The 19,577-nt window shown below is 40.3% G+C and overlaps 1 protein-coding gene across 3 annotated transcripts in view; it reads left to right on the top strand.

Annotated features, from left to right (window-relative positions):
* Positions 1 to 19,577, top strand: part of astn2 (astrotactin 2) — a 264,845-nt gene that overhangs the window by 151,214 nt on the left and 94,054 nt on the right. For all 3 annotated transcript variants that reach the window (XM_086053042.1, XM_086053041.1, XM_086053043.1), the window contains exons 11-13: positions 7,173 to 7,323; positions 16,274 to 16,440; positions 18,263 to 18,451. In XM_086053042.1, coding sequence (XP_085909168.1) covers positions 7,173 to 7,323; positions 16,274 to 16,440; positions 18,263 to 18,451 — 507 coding nt within the window. The remainder of the gene's footprint in view (positions 1 to 7,172; positions 7,324 to 16,273; positions 16,441 to 18,262; positions 18,452 to 19,577) is intronic.

Below are 19,577 nucleotides of genomic sequence, written 5' to 3'. Positions count from 1 at the left end.
GGTGTTTTTGACATCTCTAGCATATATATTTTTGTCAGTTGAAAGTGATACCCTAGAGTAGCCAAAGCCGAGTGGCAACGTGTGATGAATGACTTCACTCAGTGCGATCAAGCGAGACATCAAAATGTGCCATTAGTCAATGTGAGTGACACCAGAAACAAATACATAAATCTTCCCCATGGGATCTCAAAAATGTGCATGCTTCTATTTTATCACTGCAATCTCGCTGCTGTTTTTCATCTGCTGCTTTTACCCTCCATGCCAATGAGATTTTTGGGTTGTTTTTTTTTTTGTTTTTTTTTTAAGAAAATGTGCAATATTCAACACCAGTCAGCATATTTGCGAGGGGTATTAATCAAGCGCAGGGGGCACACCAATAACACACTCTGTAATCATGCCGGCGTACTGCTCTAACTTTGGGCAGTATCCCTTGCTCGTTCATCATCTGCACAAGCAAGAGGCACGCACGTAGATTTATAGCAGTAGTACATTAGTCACTGTTTAAATGCAGTGAATATGCTTTGGGGTCAACTGAGTTCCAAAGGAATTGATCTCACTTTCCCCACCATTTGGAAACACCACCTGGAATAAGTATTTGTCTTTTGGAAAAGGTTTTTGTCTATTTGAAATACTCTAGCTTCAAGTTCTTAGCAGCAACAGTAAATACGTGGATCATGTTGGTTATGTATGGTAAATAAGCATGTTTTGGGCTCTTGTTTTAATACCCATTTGCACACCATCTTTTAATTTGTCTAGGATATTTGGAATTATTCATTTAAATCTAATTATTTTAGATGATTTTATTGTCATTTTGTAATGTCTTCATATTTTGTTTCTCTTTGTAATGCCTTTAATATTTTATGTAAAGCACTTTGAATTTTCTTGTACATGAAATGTGCTATACAAATAAACTTGCCTTGCCTTGCCTTAAATCAGCAGAATTGATCTGATTCTATTTCCTGGTTATATCACGTTAACACCAAATACCCATACCATAGCAAATACCCTTTGTCTTGTGTATTGTGTATTGACCATAGGGGTCAATCATAACTGCGTCATACACAAGACAAGGTCAGAATGACAGAAAGGGCCCTATTTTGGTAGAATGGCGCCTATGCACTCGGCGTAAAAACGAGCCAAAACTTAATTTTTGTCTAGTCTGCCGTGTTTGGGGCCAAGTTGCGCCTCTTTGTGGCGTTCCAGCGGATGTCTGGCCCCGACTCATCCGACAATTTGTTTACTGAAAGTAGTCTGCGCTTGGTGTACGAACGGGCATCATCATGTTTGTGCAATGGTCTAGTTTGTGACCAGCACGTTTGTGAATTTGGTGGACACACTTGCGCCCCCAGCGCATCTGCAAATTTGCTTACAAAAATTAGACTAGATTTTAGACCCACAAAAAGCAGGTCCAACTTGTGGCGCATACATTGTAACTCAATTTTGTTTTTTGGGATATTTGATCAAGGTGTAGGGAGATAAACTCGGCGCTCCACAGATGTGTAAGGTGGACATCATGGTATTTATTCTCTTCTCTTCTGGGCACAACCACTGCATGGTAACTTCTCCACTCACCACAGCTCTACTCACTCAATTCTATTTTCAAAACCAGGTACGATTTGGTACTGTAGAAAATACCTGGTCAGATGACATTTCGAGTGTGTCGAGCTAATACTGTATGGATGATGCAAAAAAAAAAGGAAAAAAAATCCATCCACAGTGTTGTTAACTAATTGTGTTCGTCTGCCTTAGCCGTGGGCATAAACTCTGACTTCTACTCTAACTTTGCTGCAGGATGTTCTCAGTCTCTTTTCAAATAAAATCTGTCTCCTGACTGTGACCAACATGCAAAGAAGGAAATGAGAGGGACTGTTGTTCTCAGTAGTTGTTTACCTGTCGTTCCAGCTGATGTGTTCATGGTAGCACATTTTCTTTCACTTTCCATCAATTTTCATCATCACCATGTCAGGTGAGCTGGAGGCTATACCAGCTAACTTTGTGCGAGAGGCTGGGCCCACTCTCGACTGATTGCCACTCAATCACAGGGCATTTTTGCACCTTAGTGTGGTAGTCTTTTAAGGTGTCTCAAACCAAGGTGAGCATAGCTCAGCTGAGCCAAGCTGGTACTGCAGTTGAAAATAATGCATTTTAATGATAGGTCCTTATTAGTTCAGTAAACAGGTTTATTGGAACAATTTAGGTATGTGTGATATGATCAGATAACAAAAGAACATCCTAGCTGAGGTTTTGTAATGAGGTCTGTCTTGAAACAGGCGTCCTGATTGATCGTTTCTGCCGTTGACTCACTATGCAGAAATCCAGTTAGCATGCACCTCACAGCTGAGCCAAAGTCATTATTTTTTGGCCTGCCGCACCTTCCCTACCCTGCGTTTTTCCTCTATATTAAGGAGTCATTTGTAAGCAATGGGAAGTCCTGGCAGAAAGAATTGATGTCACATATTGGCTTTTTGAATTTCAGAGTATCGCGAAACCAAACAAAAAGGGCAAGGAGGAGGAGCATAAAAGCAGAGAAGGCATGTCGGTTGCTGTCTCGGTTGCATAAACTATTTGTTTACTGTGCTAAGCATTGCCTCAACCTGGAAAAGTAGCAAGAGGTTTTGAGGTCATTATGTATAAATAAACACAAGTAAATCAAAAAAGTGCACATCTGGTACACTATTAAGGACATGGGAGTTTCAAAATGCAACTTTGCACGACACACTCTTCCTGCTTCTGCACATTTTTTTTGTTGCAGGAGAGATAAAGGTTGGAAGTGGACAGAACACTTGTCAGGAAGTAATGAGATGTTCTTGGTGAAAAAGATCGGAGAGCAGTTGGAGATTGAATTAAGGTTTTGCAGACTTGTTCAAGGAAATTGATTTAACTTCAAAGCTCTAAGTCCTAAGCAATGCAAAATGTGTTTTCCTCTGGGAGGTAATGTCGAAAAAGCATACACTGAGAAAGCAACCAAAGGCTCCCAATTAGTGCAACAAGCAGGTTATCCAGCCCTCTTGTTCCTTATTAACAACCATTATAGCAAGGACTCCAAAAATCAACAGCGATTGTTTAATCTGCAGCATGTTGTTTGTCTTTGTACTCAGAAATCAAAAATGAACATATACCTTCTCAAATAATGCCGAGGTACTGCTTTGTTCAGCTGTTGAATAAGTCTTAGAGGGGACATATTATGGAAAACTGACTATTTAAATGCTTGTATTCAAATATTTGTGTCTCTGGTGTACCTGTCAGCTCATCATGCGTGGAATTTGAGTGAAAACTATTAAACGACACTGATAAAAGTGTGTTGTAATTCATGATCCTTGGAGTATCTGGACTGAAGCCATGTCAGACTTTTCATTAAGATACCTGGGAACTCTTTCAATTTGTGGAGTATGGCTTTTGTCCTTTGAAGAAACCACAAACTTAAAGTCGTTATCCATAGTAGAGGTCCCTAACAGATGAGATATTGCTGTGTCTCTAGACCTACTCATTAATTTTTATACTGGTGTGGTATAGTATCGATCAGTCCTACGTGGTACAGTTTATCGCTGGCCTGAAGAGGTGGCCGTAGTATTGCAGGTGAATTCTGGTGCGGTTCTATTCACTTCAACTCAGGTGTGAACTTCACATGAACCAAGTAGAGAACATCCTTGTCTGAAAATAAATCCCACTTCAATTTGAACATACATTATAGGGTTTCACACCTGTAATTTACTGTCATTGGACTAATTCGGGTGATGTAACTAAAACAACATAACATACAAAACCATAAAAGCACAACAAACCATGTGATGTTGCCCTCTTCTCATACTGGTTGCAGAAATGTAAACATTGTAGAATGTTCAATGAATGGACTAGCAAGTGATAAGCAAACAAATCAACAAAATGCAAAACGGAGCTTTTGATGAAAGATTTAATAATCATATAGACAACGCGTTACCTTCGGTTGCACAGTTAAAAGAAGACATGCTGCTCTAAGACGGTTAAACAAAAGCAAGGCAGCAAATAGAGAGTGGTACTGTATATGTAAACTGCCAACATGCAGCATGTCATCTGACTCATCTTTTTTTTTTGTTGTTTTTTTTGTCACCATATTGATTTTCAAGCTTGGTCGGAGCATATCAAAAACACTTTGCTTCATCCTGTTAGCTGCTGATCACAAACGCCGTTGTGTTACTGAGTGTTGAAGAATGTAAAAAGTAGCCGGCCTCAGAGCCATTTAAAAGGATAAACTCATGCACCCCTATGCTGGCAGTTGTAGTTGTTGTACATCACATGCAAACTGTGCTGGAGTATATGGTACTGTACCGTACTAACTTGTAACCAGATAATAAACATACCAATCTGAATGCTTTGTCCATGCTTTGGTTCAAAATAAAGAAAGCAAACTACAATTGTGAACACATCCTAAATGTTTTTACCCTGGCGGCCCATTGCAACTCATGCATCCTTACAAGGTATGCGCCTTAAAAAAAAAAATTAAACAATCCTTAAAGAGGAAGCCAACCAAGGCATTCTGATAAATATTGCGTTTGTGGAATAAGAGTTAATCCACTCGTTTTTAGCCATTTTGTCGCTTCTGTCGACTGAAAATTACATCACAAGGGCTCAGTTAAAAAAATGTGTTGGGTGGATTTCCACTTTAACTGATAACCTTAGAGGCAATTGTGTGCCATTGGTATAATTTACGACCACAATAAGACTTGAGGTTAAGGTGGTCCAGGGTTATTTCACAGCCTCATTTAGTCTTTTTTGCAGGTACAGAAGATCTTGTAGTCGACCTTTTTAATTGCTGTAGATGATTCAGAGTTTCTTTGTAGGTATTTTCAAGTCTTCATTTTATTCCACTGGTGAAGGCCAATTATGAGGCCATTAGTCCTCATGGCAACACACAACAGTATCCCGTGGTTATGTTCAATACAGAATACACTGTACATACTGCATATGTAAGATATGCTCCAACTAGTTGAAAGGTCAGTTCTCAGCCCTATTTTCAGGTAACCTTTAAGCAGCACAATCCACCCATTTTTAGCCATCTCACAGGGTTGTCATTTTGTCACTTCTGTCGAATGAAAATGACATGACAGTTTCTCAGGGCTCAGGTAACGATCAACCATGAATCAGCTTCAGAAAACAGGTGAGCCGTGATTGGTCCTTACCTGAGCCTTGAGCAACTGTGATGTAATTTTTAGTCGAGAGCAAGTGGCAAAATTGCCGCCCGCTGACGTGGACAAAAACGGGTTGATTATACTGCTTAACTCATATTCCACAAAGGCAGAATGCCATGTTTCGACTAGTGGGCCTTCATAGAATGTAATCTTGTAAAGATTTTTTGGGGGGGTTACCTTCCTCTTTAAATTGCAGTACAAAAAAAGACTGGTAAAAGCAGAAGTGCCGTTATAAATCTTCTACTTAAGTAAAAGTAAAAGAAAAAAAAAAGAAATGTAAAGAAGTACAAAACTAAAGTTGTATTTTTTTGACATAAAACATTCTCTGAAATAAAACCATGGATGTTGCGTCATCGGCGTGAATGCTCCCTGGATCATGTTCCTCGACGCCGCTGTGCACTTGACTCTGAGTAGTTGACCTCTCTTTTTAATTGTCTCGTGTTTTTGTTGAACCTTCATCAGTTGAGGTTGAAAAAAAATAGTGCCCATATTTTGACACAATATAAAAGTTGAGAAAAATACTCAAGTACAGATACCTTGAAAAAAATCTACTTCAGTACAGTAACTATAGGGAGAGTATTTGTACTTTGTTACTTCCCATCACTGCCAAACTATATTTGTTCACAACAGCTTGCCAAACTGTAGTTTGCAAACTCTTATTATAAAGTGAATATTTTGACGAGCAGCGGATATTTCCTTTTACAACTTCACTGCTTCGGACAAATTAACGGCAGTAAAAAAATACGACAGAAGACCATGGAATCCTCCCTACTCAGCAGTACCTCCGTCTCACCATCATTTACGATGTTATAGCTGTTTATAGAGTCAAGTCACTCTCAGGACACTGGGTGGTCCCTGTTGTGCTATTACTTGTTGTTTCTTTACAAATACAACATACAGGGGTCGCTCACCCCGTCATCCACTCTGACAGCAGCCATGCGAGGGCCCGATGTATGGAGCGTAGCGGGGAATACTTAAGTGAAGCCAAACAGTTACGATCAGACTGAGATTTTCTCGGGAAAAAATTACAAAACCTGTTAGATCTGATTGAGTCTTCCTTTTGTTTCTGGAGACTGTTTCACCTGACTTGTCAGGGACGTGTTTTTTTTATTTTACCTCATTTCTACTACACAGTTTGGCTTGGTTCTACTCGCCCTGATTTTTCCACTCCATAGTAGTACCACGTTAAAGTGAGAAAAACACGCCACATTGATTCATCCTTCAGGACGAGACAGGCCAACATACAACAATAATGAAGGAGACCTAGGGTCACTTGTGTTTACTTTTTTTTCAATAAGGAAACACATTCTATTGAAGAAGAAGACTGAAGGCAACAAGAAAATGGACTACTATGCAAAGTGGAGATGCTGGTGTAAAATACTACAGTTGCAGCAGTAAGCTAATGTTAGCATAATGTATGTTTTGCCATTTTGGGCCATAAGAATGGTCACTCGTAGCATATATGTATTAAGGTGACTGATTTAAATGAAAATCATCTTTAAGATAACATAAGAAACCCTACAGCAGTTCACATTATGAACAATTTACACATTCTACACTTAGCCATGCAACTATGAGGACTGTGTTGAAGTTTGAGGAAGGTTGTTAGTTCAGTTCTAATGATCTATGCCTAAATGTGTCAACGCCAACGTTGCCTCCTGTCATGAACTAAATAAATGGCTCAAGGGAAAAGATGTGCTGTCATTTTAATAGACATGCGGTTTTGCAACTTGACAGAAGAGTAGTCTGTATACCTCTTTCCCTGTGGTTGCAGTGAGATTTTTTTCTCCCTCTCAAAAAAATAAAAACTCATTCTTTTTCATTAAACAAGGGTGCATGACTCACATCTTAATTGCACTAAAAACTGCAAGGTTATAAGAAACTACTTTCCAGACGGCAAGGGATTATGTTTAGCTGCTTAAACATTCCTTTCCATTTGTCATTTATACTTAGAAAACATAAGGCATCTTCATTTTTTGACTTTTTTAAATTTATTTTTAAATGCAGGGACGAAGCCATGATGTCCACATATTTTGAGACAGTTGAGGACTTGCTGGCATCTTTCGGGCCCGTCCGTGACTGCTCCAAAGACAACGGTGGCTGCAAGAAGAATTTCAAGTGCGTGTCAGACCGACAATTGGACTCATCTGGCTGCATGGTAAGCAGGCACTGTTTTTACATTCTTAGAAGATTGAAAGAGAATATTTCATGTATTATGTTACATCTGTGGTTGGCAATGAAAAGGTTGCTATATAGAGAATGTACCATGTTCTTGTCCATAAACAAGCAGTCCAAGAAAACCCAGAATTTCCATGTTCTCCCCGCGCTTGTGTGATTTTTCTCCGTGTAGTCCTGCTTCCACTCACATACCAAAAACATACATGTTAGGTTAATTGAAGAGTCTACGTAGATTGTCTATTGTTGTGAATGTAAATAATTGTTTGTCTATTTATCGGCTGGCGACCATTTCAGGGTGAACTCCACCTTTTGCCCAGAGACAGGCTTAAGCTCATGCATGACCCTAATAAGGACAAGCACTATAGAAAATGTAAGGATTGACAAACGTGTTATTGCGTCAGCTCATATTTTGGGTTTGCAATAATTCCCGATTTTGCCCCTTGTGCAAAGCACATTTCCCAAATGTATGGGACAATCAGGATTGAGCCTCAAGGACTCTGCCTAGCAGTAAGAGCCTGGCCAAAAATTTGATCCAAAAAAAAATGTGAATGTTCTTGCTTGACTAACATAATTGTGGTTTTCATCGTGGTGATGTAGTGGTTCACCTTGCAGGCTTTTTAAAAATCTGTGTGGGTTCATGTCCTTTCACAATAGACCTTTGATTGACTGGCAACTGGTTCTAGGATTTAATATGCCGTTTTGTAGTTGCCATCACCTGGGATAGGAGTTATCCTGTGCGGGATGTGTGGCACAAACCCCAGACGGAATGTACTGGATCGATGAATAAATAGATAAGTTAAGTCCTATGTTGTCAACATGCATCTGAATCACAGAGCTCAAGGACCAGCAGGGAGCAAATAGTAGATATAAACAAGGTGGAAACAGGAGGTTATAGGTGCAAAACATTTAAGCTCTTGGCAAACATAATTCAGGAACGGAAGAAAAGCCTTGAACACTTAATGCTGTCAGGTTCAAATCTCAAGTACACCGAGTTTTGAAAGGTTCAGTGAAGTTAAAATACTTCCAAACAACCTCACACACCTCTCTGCAAGGCACATAAAAAAAAAAAATGACAAAGCCCTCCGGTCTTCAAAGATTAGCTCAGAAAATCAGACAGACACTGTATCATTTTTTTCTTCCTTCTCTCTTTTTCCCGAGCTCGTTTGGTTAGGTGTTATTTCAACCACCCTTGTCAGAGTGGATGCTAGCAAAGCTGTGATATGGCACATGCAGATCGTAAAATCCATTATGGGAGTCCTTCAAGGCTGTTTGCAGCACTCAAGACATTTAGAATTCATTTGCATGAAATCAAATTCTAGTTGGAGAGGTTTTCAAGGTATTTCATTCTTGTCCAAGGTGATGATATATTTGTTTCATTAAATGGGTTGCTAACCATACCTTATCATTTAAAACCGGGATTGCTTATTGACCTTTACATACTAAAACCAACATAGAGCATTTTAGCAGCATGGGGAGGGATTAGACTTTCTGAAAGTCATGTTTGACGAAGCTGTTCGATTGCACACTCCATTGTTGATACTGGAATTGATACCCTTGGTTTCAAATTGTCTCGTGTTTTCAACTGTTTAATATATTAAACATGGAAAATAAACATGATGCATATTATAGCAAATACAGGAGGAGATGGATTTGTCCTATTTTTTTTTTATCTAATGCATTCTGGCATCAACATTCCAAGTTGAATATGGAGTATATGAGATAGCTGCTGTTATTTCTGCTGATAGTAGAGAGGTGTACATGATATTTTTGTTCAACACAAACATAAATAGCAGTTGCTGGAATTGTTGTCTATGCCAATGGTAATAAAAAGCTTAATGTAGTTTTCATGCCTCAGTAAACTACCTGTACAGTAAGTGTGTGTTTTTTTTATTTAAACACCACAGTGTAGATGGGCTCATGTTTTTGTTTATGCTGTATTCATCTGTCATCCGTCCTCATGCTACAACATTCAGATGCCAAAGCAGATGGTGTGATATTAATGGTGCATCCCCCACCAGTCAGTATACCTTATGGGACAGCTCAGCTACAGTTGTTTAGCTATAGATTCCAATCCATCATTTTGACCTGTTTTTAGGGAATTTGGCTGTCTCCAATCTCATTTTGCAGCTTCTGTTCTGCCCCACTATTCGAAATGTGCAGTTAAGACCAAAAAGGTCCAAACAAAGAATGGCAAGGATAACAGTGTGGAGCCCAAAAAACTGCTTGGCTGCATCTGGTTTGCATAAAGACTCAGCGGGGAGGATGAAGCGCAATTCCTCCCCTATGAGAAGTTTTGTCATCACCTATTACCCACAATCCCCTATCCGCCCTGACAGCATCAGTATGTTTATAACTGCTCTGCTGCACTGCACATCTCATTTTCCCCTCGCTACCTTTTTAAAATTCACAGGTGTATGCAAAAAAAAATACATTGTATCAGTTATTTCATCCCTTTGCGTCTGCACCTTTGGCCAGATGCTGTAAATGTGACGACTACAGCTAACTGTGGAAAATACATCTCTAAGTGATGTCTCAGACAGGAGTTATGAATTCCAATTTGATGGATGTGTGCGATAGAAGAGTAAAACTAAGACATGGCGTTATGGGTCACATCTAATAACTGCAGTTTCTTTAGAAATTGCATGTGGAGGCGGTTGCCAAGACAAAACGCTGAGGAAGAAAGGAATTGAGGACTGTTTATGGCATGGATTAGGGTTAGAGTTATGATTGGGGCTTTTTCTTTATTTTCTAAAGCAAGATTTAAATCAAAATCGAATTGAATTAACCTAAATAATCAGAATACAACCTGCAAATAGAGATTGGATCAAATGGTGAGGTTCTTAACAATGCCCAGCCCTTGTAGTGTGCTGCTGGGAATGTGGTGGGTGTTATAGGTTAGATGCCTTCCTCATCTGCTGTAGAGTGAATACACACCCCTTGTCACCTGTTTCAGTAATATATTCCTGACTTCCAGCATGTCTCCAATGTAGCATTATTTCAACGGTCACCCAATTACAGGAAGTGATGCTTGTCATTTGTTGTAATTATACATTCAAAGGAACAAACACATATAAATACCAATCAAAATTTGTTTTTTTTAGTTGTTTTAGTTGTTTTTTTAGACAGTTTTTTTTATGCAGCTCTTGTGTTGGATTTTATAACATGGTGCAAGCGTACATCATGTTTTGTTAGGTCAGTGTACAATACCTGTTGTTTTAGATTTTAAAGATGAATCACACTCTCATGTAGAGCCACGGATCTCTATTGAGCATTGTGAGTTACATCTCGGCAGATTTTAGTACATGTAGTGTTTCTATAAATCACAACAAAAGTAGCTTTTGCGCTCTTTGTTTGCTTTGTATGTGCCTTTTCTGAGGAAGCGGCTTTTAACTACCTTAAGCCATCAAGCTGAGCTACACAGTCTGATAGAGTTGCGGGACAAAGCAACCTTCAGTCCTCGTTTGTTATGTTGTCACCAGTGGAGCGAGCAGCGTGTAGCCGAGACGTTATTTAAGCCACAGCCGCTCTCCCCGGGGCACACAACGAAGTGATGGTGAGAAGGGCGATTGCAGAATGGAGCGATTAGCTACGTGTACATATGCGCTGATTGTTCTGATTACGTTGTACCCTGCAAAGACGTATATGCCTGACAAGTGGGCATTGTCACTCCCACGAGCACAGACATGAAGATGAAGTCAGACTGTTAGATAAGTGAGAAAGCTGGCAAAGTGGTGTTTTTTGTTTTAGCTCATTGAAATGAAGTGTTGCTTTACGTAGATGTGTCATCCCCAAAGAGGGTTGGAATAGCTAAAATCCCTCCATCCTTCAGGGCAGCAGTAGCACCATTAGCTTTTAAAGAGTGCTTTCACACCACGCTGAAATACAAAGCATTGTCACACCATTTTGTGCAATCAACTGCCAGGTCGTGACTTCCTGTCTTGCACCCTCGCCCAATTTTAAAAGCCAATGTGTCTTAATTTAATCTGTGTGAATGACACAGGAGGCTTTAGGAAATGCTGTGCCCCACATACTATTATATACTGTATGTCACAGGTGTCAAACTTAAGGCCTGGGGGCCAGATCCGGCCGGCAACATATTTGTAGTGGCCCGCAAAGTCAAATCATGTGCATTGACTTGATGTGTTTCTTTGAAATTGTCTTCACTGTTAACACAGCATATCGTCACTGTCCTGTGAAAATCACTTATGTCCAATTTTTTTTTTTTTTTACTTTCACATTAATGCGATGTCTATAATGTGGAAACACCATTCACGTAAAAATACGAAAATTGAAAAAAAAATGGACATAAGTGTTTTTCACATGACAGCAACGATATCATATAAGATATTGCAAGCATTTGTTACAAATCCCTCCTTTAAAATACATTGTAAAACAGTTGAACAAATTATTTACTGGCTTCTGATTTCAAAACTAGTTATCCATCAATTTGTTGGGTATATGTGATTTTATAAGGCGATCATAAATATATTTGTATGGGTTCACAGTCATAACGGCCCTCCGAGGGACACCACAACAATGATGTGGCCCGCGACAAAAATGAGTTTGACAGCCCTGCTGTATGTCTATATGCTACACTATGCCATTGATAGTCAAAAGCCATGCCGGGTTGATGGAAGATTTGTAGTCAGAATTTTGGGAATACAGTTAATCTGGCACCACTGTGATCTAGTGGTTAGCACTAATGCCCTACATTTTTTTAGTTCAGGGTTCAAAGCTCAGCTCCGGCCATCCTGTGTGAAGTTTACATGTTTTGCCCGTACCTTTCTCCGGGCACACCGACTTCCTCTCACATTCTAATAACAAGCGTATAAGGCAATTGAAAACTCTAACAGTCCCATAAACCACTACATTTTGAGTGACTAGTAGGACAATTTTTAGATGCCCTAAACCTATCTATTTTTAGATGGCCTGAACATATTTTGAACGCGGATTTCCAAAATGTTCTTAGCAGTACTTTTTTGCTAGCACATCAGGTATTTGAGGTATTCTCATTTTTTTTGTTTTTAAGTGTGACTTATAAAACCTTGTGCAATATGGATTACACCATGTGTTGTAATTTATTGTTATGATGTTTCAGAAAAAAATGTCCACCTCTTGCTGAATTGAATCTAAGTCCTTAAAGTGGAAGTCAACCCCATTTTTTTTTTTTCACAATGATATGTTGTATGCACCCGCAGTAGTCTAAACATGGCGTTCTAATTAATCTTGTGTTTGTGGAATATCAGTTAAGCAGTAAAATCCTATCCATTTTTAGCCAACTCAGGGGGCAGCCATTTTTGCTGCAGACTGAAAATGACAACAAAGTTGCTCAGGGCTCAGGTAACGACCAATCACGATTGACCTGTTTTCTGAATCTGCGCCATGACTGGTCATTATCTGAGCCCTTAGCAACTTTGATGTGATTTTCAGTCGGCAGCAAGTGGGAAAATGGCCGCCCTCTGAGATGGATGAAGTCAGGTGGATTTTTCTGCTTGATTCATATTTCATCCATCCATCCAGCCATTATCTATACCGCTTATCCTCACAAGGGTCGCGGAGAGTGCTGGAGCCTATCCCAGCTGTCTTCGGGCAGTAGGCGGGGGACAACCCGAATTGGTTGCCATCCAATCGCAGGGCACACAGAAACAAACATCCGTACTCACAATCATACCTAGGGGCAATTTAGAGTGTCCAATCAACTTACCATGCATGCTTTTGGAATGTGGGAGGAAACCAGAGAACCCGGAGAAAACCCACGCAGGCACGGAGAGAACATGCAAACTCCACACAGGGAGGCCGGAGCCAGGATCGAACCCACGACTTCCGAACTGTGAGGCGGACGGGTGAACCAGTTGTACACCGTGCCGCCCTCATATTTCATGAATTCAATATTAATAAGACTGCCTTTTTTAGACAAGTGGGGGCGCATAGAACATATTATTGGAAAGAGCATTTTCAACTTGAATTTGCTTTAAAACATAAATATGGGTACTTTAATAGTGATAAAAAAAAAAAGACACATATGGTGATGCCAGTGAGCCTTGGCATACCATTCTTTGTCTCTTAATATATTTAGTCAAGGAAGATAAACACGAGTCCTGGCACGATTCACTGATGTCTTTTTTGTGAAAATGCGAATTGAATTTTCTAGCCCGCTTTGGAAGTTCCTCTGTGGCTATTGGATATGTTTATACAGAAGAACCCCAACAACTACCTTTGAAATGAACTAGGGCCCCGATTGTGTTTCGAAGAAGGTGTTATGGCTTCAAAGGGGTACTAACTTCTGTTAACAAGCCCATTAGCAGAGTTTTCTATAGATTGACTTCATCTCTCGATTAAAACAGAGAATTAGTGGATGATTTAGAAAAAAATGAGCTCAGATATTTATATACATTCTCTAATGGTGTTTACAGTAAGCAGCAATGATGTCTAAACTTTTGTTGGTTGTGGACCTGCTATGTGCATTTGTTTGTTTTTAATGTGTACTTTGCTTTGGATTGCTCCATTTTTCTAAAGTTAATTAGTGTATGTGTTTTTCTCTTTAATCCCCTCAAGTGTACTCAGGAGTGAAACATCATTTCGCTGGTAATTATCAGTGTAGTGAATGTCTCATTTGTAATTGCTCAGCGAGAGAATATGCGCAGTAACACCTAACCAAGTTTGCTTTATGACAACACTCAGAATTGGTTTCAAGGGTCTACAGGAGACTATTTGAAAACTTTTTAATAGGCAAACAGATTTTTTCTTTTTTAAACCATTATAATCAGACAGACAATCACAATGAACCTCTAAAGTCAAACACAGTCTGTTCCAATTAGATCGGCAACCTTTACTTACTCTATAGGCAGTGTTTCATCATCATAACATTTCTAACTGTTATGTGAGTATAAAGAGATGTTAATCATCACCGATAACTGCTATTGGCTGGCAACCAATTCAGGGTATACCAGCAAAATGCATTCCCTGTACCTTGGCATCTGCGTGGTAGTGTTTGCCGCTTGAAAGTAGCTCTCAATCTTCATCCATGTCATGGACAGAGGTGCAGTTATTATGTAAATTAGCCCCACTGTTGCGTAACTGTGTGGCGGAGGTGTGGAACGATCACAGTCACATATTTAGAAATATATTTTACTTGTTTGCTTAATTTCATACTTGATTTGAGGGCAGGCACTCTGCCATTTAAAAGTCACTTTTCCATTATAAGACCCCTTTAATTATACATTACCTTCTTAATTGGTAGTCATACCATTTCAGTTAATGGCTGTGTTGTCATATTTCTTTGAGTAATCTTGCCGGTTCTCCCTATGCTGTGCGAGTTGAGTTGCTGCAAGAGAACAGACTGGAATATATATGATTGAAAAAAAACCCAGTTTTTAAGGCTCCCTTTTGCACTTGTGTCTGTAGAAGATCTTGTGAGACAGAGAGAATGATTACGAACTTTAACTCATCTTATTCAATTGCCGAAAACCCACATGACAATCGCAAAATTACACAGCCATCGTGATGAATGACTCCACTTTAGCCCTGCTAAAGTTGATATTGCATTTGTGAAACGCGCAAAATGAAACTGATGCTCTTTTCCTTTTTTTTTCCAAAAAGATGTTGAAATCCTGGTGTAATCACAACTTGTTTAAAAAGTTTCTAGGGTTGGCTTTATGTTTGTGCTCGTGCATGACAGATCCCAGGCAAGTTTGATGTCACAAATTTAAAATGATGCCCCCCACCCAATTTTAATTAAATCCAATAAAAACGAATAAGCAGCTCTAAAAACTAATTAAAAGGGGCTGCATTTAAACAATGAGTCAGAATGAAATGAAAACTAACCATAATGAAAAATCCTCAATATATTGTAACCCTGCTATCAACATGTTTTATTTGTGTCATTTGCGGCTTTAGTGCAGGTTAGTTGGTGTTGATGGATGTGAGGAGTTAGTGATTTCTAACAACTGAATTTTTAAACGTGAGAAACCCCACACATGACGAGGAGAAGGTCTGGAATGGAAGTGTACTCCAGAATACCAACACATCCTACCACACATATAATGATATATCCACCGACAACTGCGAGTCTACTCCCCCATACCAGATGTCTGGGCTGCTGCTGGAAAACACAATGAAAAACAAGTTGCTTTTCTCTTTGTGTCCGATAACGGCACAAGGTTGCTTTCTGATTGGCTATAGTTACATTTAATGTCACAATCACGGAGTCAGTGTCTCGGCCTAACTTGATATAGACCACACATGAGGATTTACCAGCATAAATATTTAACCGTTTTAACAGTTATAATTTACCCAAACTACTTACTCACCAGATTGAGGTGAAAAATCCACTTTAAACACACGGCATACCACAGACAGATCCCTCAGGATGATCTTTTAGGGACATTTGACAATCAGGGATTTTTCTGGCTGTGATCTAAAGAGGAGGAAATTGTTCAAATTGTGTGGCTAGATTATTGATATGTGTGCACCTGCCTATGTAAATTGCCTCCCTGAATGACAATTTATTCTTAGTCAAAACGTGTTTGCATTAAAGAATCGTTAGCGTTTGATCCAGAATCCCATTTTGTTCAATGAATTCCTCTCTGATAATATAAATCAAAGAAAACTAAAAAGTATGTGGTTGTGTGTTGTTATGCTATAAAGCGGACTCAAAGTGTGAAACATCAGTTGCCGAACGTGCTGAGGCATATTTTAATTTATCATTTATTATTTTTGCTTCTACTTTTCACTTCTTTGATCCTCTCTCTCTTGACATCCGCTGCTCACTCCTCCACTCTGATCTCTGCCGCTACCTGCGCCTCCTCGGTGGCACCTGATTAAAATGCATGTGCTGACCTCTGTGCCTTCCTCACTTCTTCTGTTTCCCTCGTCACCCCTCTTCCTCCTTCTCCTCCTCGTTCTCCTCGTCGCCTGTGTCTCCCGTGCAGTGTCCTAATGGGCTGAGGCCAATGAAGGATGGCTCCGGTTGCTATGACTACTCCAGGGGCATCGACTGCACGGACGGCTTTAACGGAGGCTGCGAGCAGCTTTGTCACCAGCAGCTTGTGCCCCTCGAAAACGATCCCGGGTCCAGCAACGTGCTCATGTATTGCGGGTGAGAATAAAGAACCACTAAGTGATTCAACTGTGCCCAAAATATTCCACCAAACATTGGTACCAGGTGTTTGTTCGACCTTGACTTTTTGGGGATTTCAAATTGGTTTTCCCTATTTGACAGAAATGGACTTAATCCATTCCCGGGGTCTTAGAATACTACATCAGCCAGCCTTTTCCAAAATGTGTAAGCCACGTACCTCTTCCACATCCCGACAGTGATGACTTGGAGCTCCTCTGCCCTGAACACACCCTCCCAAAAAGTCAAAACTAACCCATAAAAGCATTATAGTAAATGGCAGAGGTGGGCATTCTATAAAATTTTGCTGGTCCGTCATTCGTCATCCGTCATTTTTCGTGGCGAAATGAATTGTAATTGTCAGCCCGTCAGTCAGTCCGACAGTTAAGTCCGTCAGTTAGTCCGTCAGAGGTCCGTTGGTCCCCAGAAAAGTCTGCGTAAAACAAGTGTACTGACGGACCGTCAATGACGGACGCGGTTAGTGATAATTACAGTAACGGATGAAAACCCACTTCCATCATCCATCAGTCGGTCATTTTTTGAAGGTGTTCTGTCATTCGTCAATCGGCAGCAAAACGAGCGTCCGTCCATGACGGAATGCCCACCTCTTGTAAATGTATGTTCAAAATCCATCCATTCATCCATTTTCTGTAACGTGTAATCTAGTCAGGGTTGCTGACAGCTGGAGCCTATCCCAGTTGGCTTCAGGTGATTGGCAGACATCACCCTGGGCTGGTGGGCAGGCAATAAAAAGGCTTAGTTAAAAATGGGCACTTGCTTTAAAAAAATCAGAACCATTCATTTTTCAGGCAGTTTTGCATAGTTGCATGAAATTAGGTCCAAAACACTCGACGTGCATATGCTGTCGATTTATTGAAGTGCATTGTGGGAATGGTTTTGCTTTTGTTTAGTATTTAACCTTTTCATTCTGTATGATGAAAATCATCACATTCTAGTGGTTTGAACATCTGCTTCACAGTCAGAAGGTCTGAATTTGAATGTCTGTCGTCCCCGTGCTTGCATGCATTTCTCAAAACCTCAAAACCTGATTCTTAATTGGCAACCCTAAATTGTCCACTGGTATTAATGTGAACAGTTGTTTGTCTATGTGTGCCAGGTGCCTGACTGGCAACCAGTCCAGGGTGTAATTTTCCTCTCAGCCAGTCAGTTGTGATGGGTTCTAGTAGGTATAGTGTTTAAGCAATTAAAAAGTCAAATTTCCATAACATGTCCTTTTTAACTTATGGGTCCATGTAGGAGCACATGCATTGTATCATCTTTGATTTTGCCACACATGAGGTCGTTTTTGACAGACAATTGCTCTATTAGCCAGGTAAAATTAATCAATGCAAGACTGATGTAAATGCCACAGTTCATAACATATCAGAGACCTGTATGGTAATACAGATACGACTGTTAATTAACTTTGTAGAAAAGCCCTTTAATTGGCTGTCATCCTTTAGACAGTTTCTACCGACTATCAATGGGCAGCGTAATGTGGTGATGGCCATCTGCTGAACCATTTGCATAACTCATACAGTAAAGCTGGATGTCGCCCAGCAAAAAAGTATGGAAATGACAGGTGAAGGATATTCTAATCCTCCTTCAGCGGGTCTTCGCTTTGGGGATGGCGTCACCGCATCACAGAACATTAGCTTCCTTTATTGCCTAACGGAGAGGCAGTCATGAAGCTAAGCAAAGTGGCGGTCTTATTTCTGTTAAATATTGTTAGCCCGTCAGTGCATGCGCCCAATGACATCCTGTCTGTCACGCTGACTAATCTATACCCCCATTGCCTCTGCAGGTGTGTGCAGGAGTACAAACTGGCGGCAGATGGGCGCTCGTGCTTGCTGCAGTCCGAAAACTGTGAGGGTCCGAAATGTCCGCGGCAGGCCGTCCACTTCAACGTGACCTTGTTCGGTGAAATGCTGCATGGATATGACAACAAAAGCCAACAGGTCAACCTGGGACAGATCTTCCAGATGACCTTCCGGTAATTAGCACACAAGTTTACATACATTTCATTCACATATTGATATAATAAGTGGACAAACAAGTTTAATTGTAAGTGGTTACACAAGATGAGTTTTTCTTCATGATTTCTGGCAACCTCCCTCAGGACTTCATTAATTTCTAGGCAAAATGCTTTATTTTGTCATGTTTTTTTAATGTGTTCACATACTGTACCAGAACTAAGTTCATCACAGATAAATGCAGTGCAAAAAAAGTTGCATGTCAGTCCCTGCAGTGGGATGTCGCTCATAACGAGATTTCCTGCTATACAGTATGCACAAGTCAGAATTGTGCATGAGACACTCCAATGGACATTTGTTCAAAAGTGCCTTTCTTTCATACGCACATTCAAAGTGTTGCTTTAGTCACTCCAGGGGACAGCCATTCAAAATCTGTTTTCCTGCTATTCACTTGAACTCTATTAGTGTTGGAATCTTATAGACTTTAGAGGCACATTTTTGTCAAGTTCCATTTTCTAAGACCTCATGGGGCATTCCACTGCACCTCATTATTTTGTCAGCTTCATATGCCGGTGTATATTGAATATACGATCCTCCCTTGAGCCTTGCTTCACATCTTTGCTGTTTATTCTCCACGTCTCTGAAGAGACATTATCGGGGAGCAATGGCAACTTTTATCAGTTTTCAAGATGCGGCTGGGAGAGAAGCTCAACGTCTCACAATAGGTCTCGCCACGGGGAGTTTTGTGCCCGCGCATGTGTGCACACCATTTACCGTGTCTTTGAGTGACAAGCGGATGAGAGACTTGTGATGACTTACAATTGAGACTTTATCCCCTCTTGGCGGATCACCCCCAGTAAAACAGGTCATATTCCTCCTCGCCCAGCGGCCCATTAGAAGTCATATGTGGTGAAAGCGTTTTTTTGTAATCACACATCCGAGATAGTAATAAGAGTATGCAGAAGTACACCCGGCATGTACCACACTTTCTCTCTGGATGCTTTCTATTTACTCATTTGGATGCTAAACTGATGCTTTTCAAGGACACAGCATCAGTGGGTTGCCCCCCCCAATCCTCTTCTCCCCCACTTCATGATAGTTGTGCTTGACTAAACGCACCCTCAGGCTTAACGGTCAGTGTGTTGT

The sequence above is a fragment of the Filicampus tigris genome, chromosome 15 (genome assembly GCF_054856515.1).
Source record: "Filicampus tigris isolate MCC_2025a chromosome 15, RoL_Ftig_1.0, whole genome shotgun sequence".
Taxonomy (NCBI): Eukaryota; Metazoa; Chordata; class Actinopteri; order Syngnathiformes; family Syngnathidae; genus Filicampus; species Filicampus tigris.
This window is presented reverse-complemented; position numbering and strand designations above follow the sequence as displayed.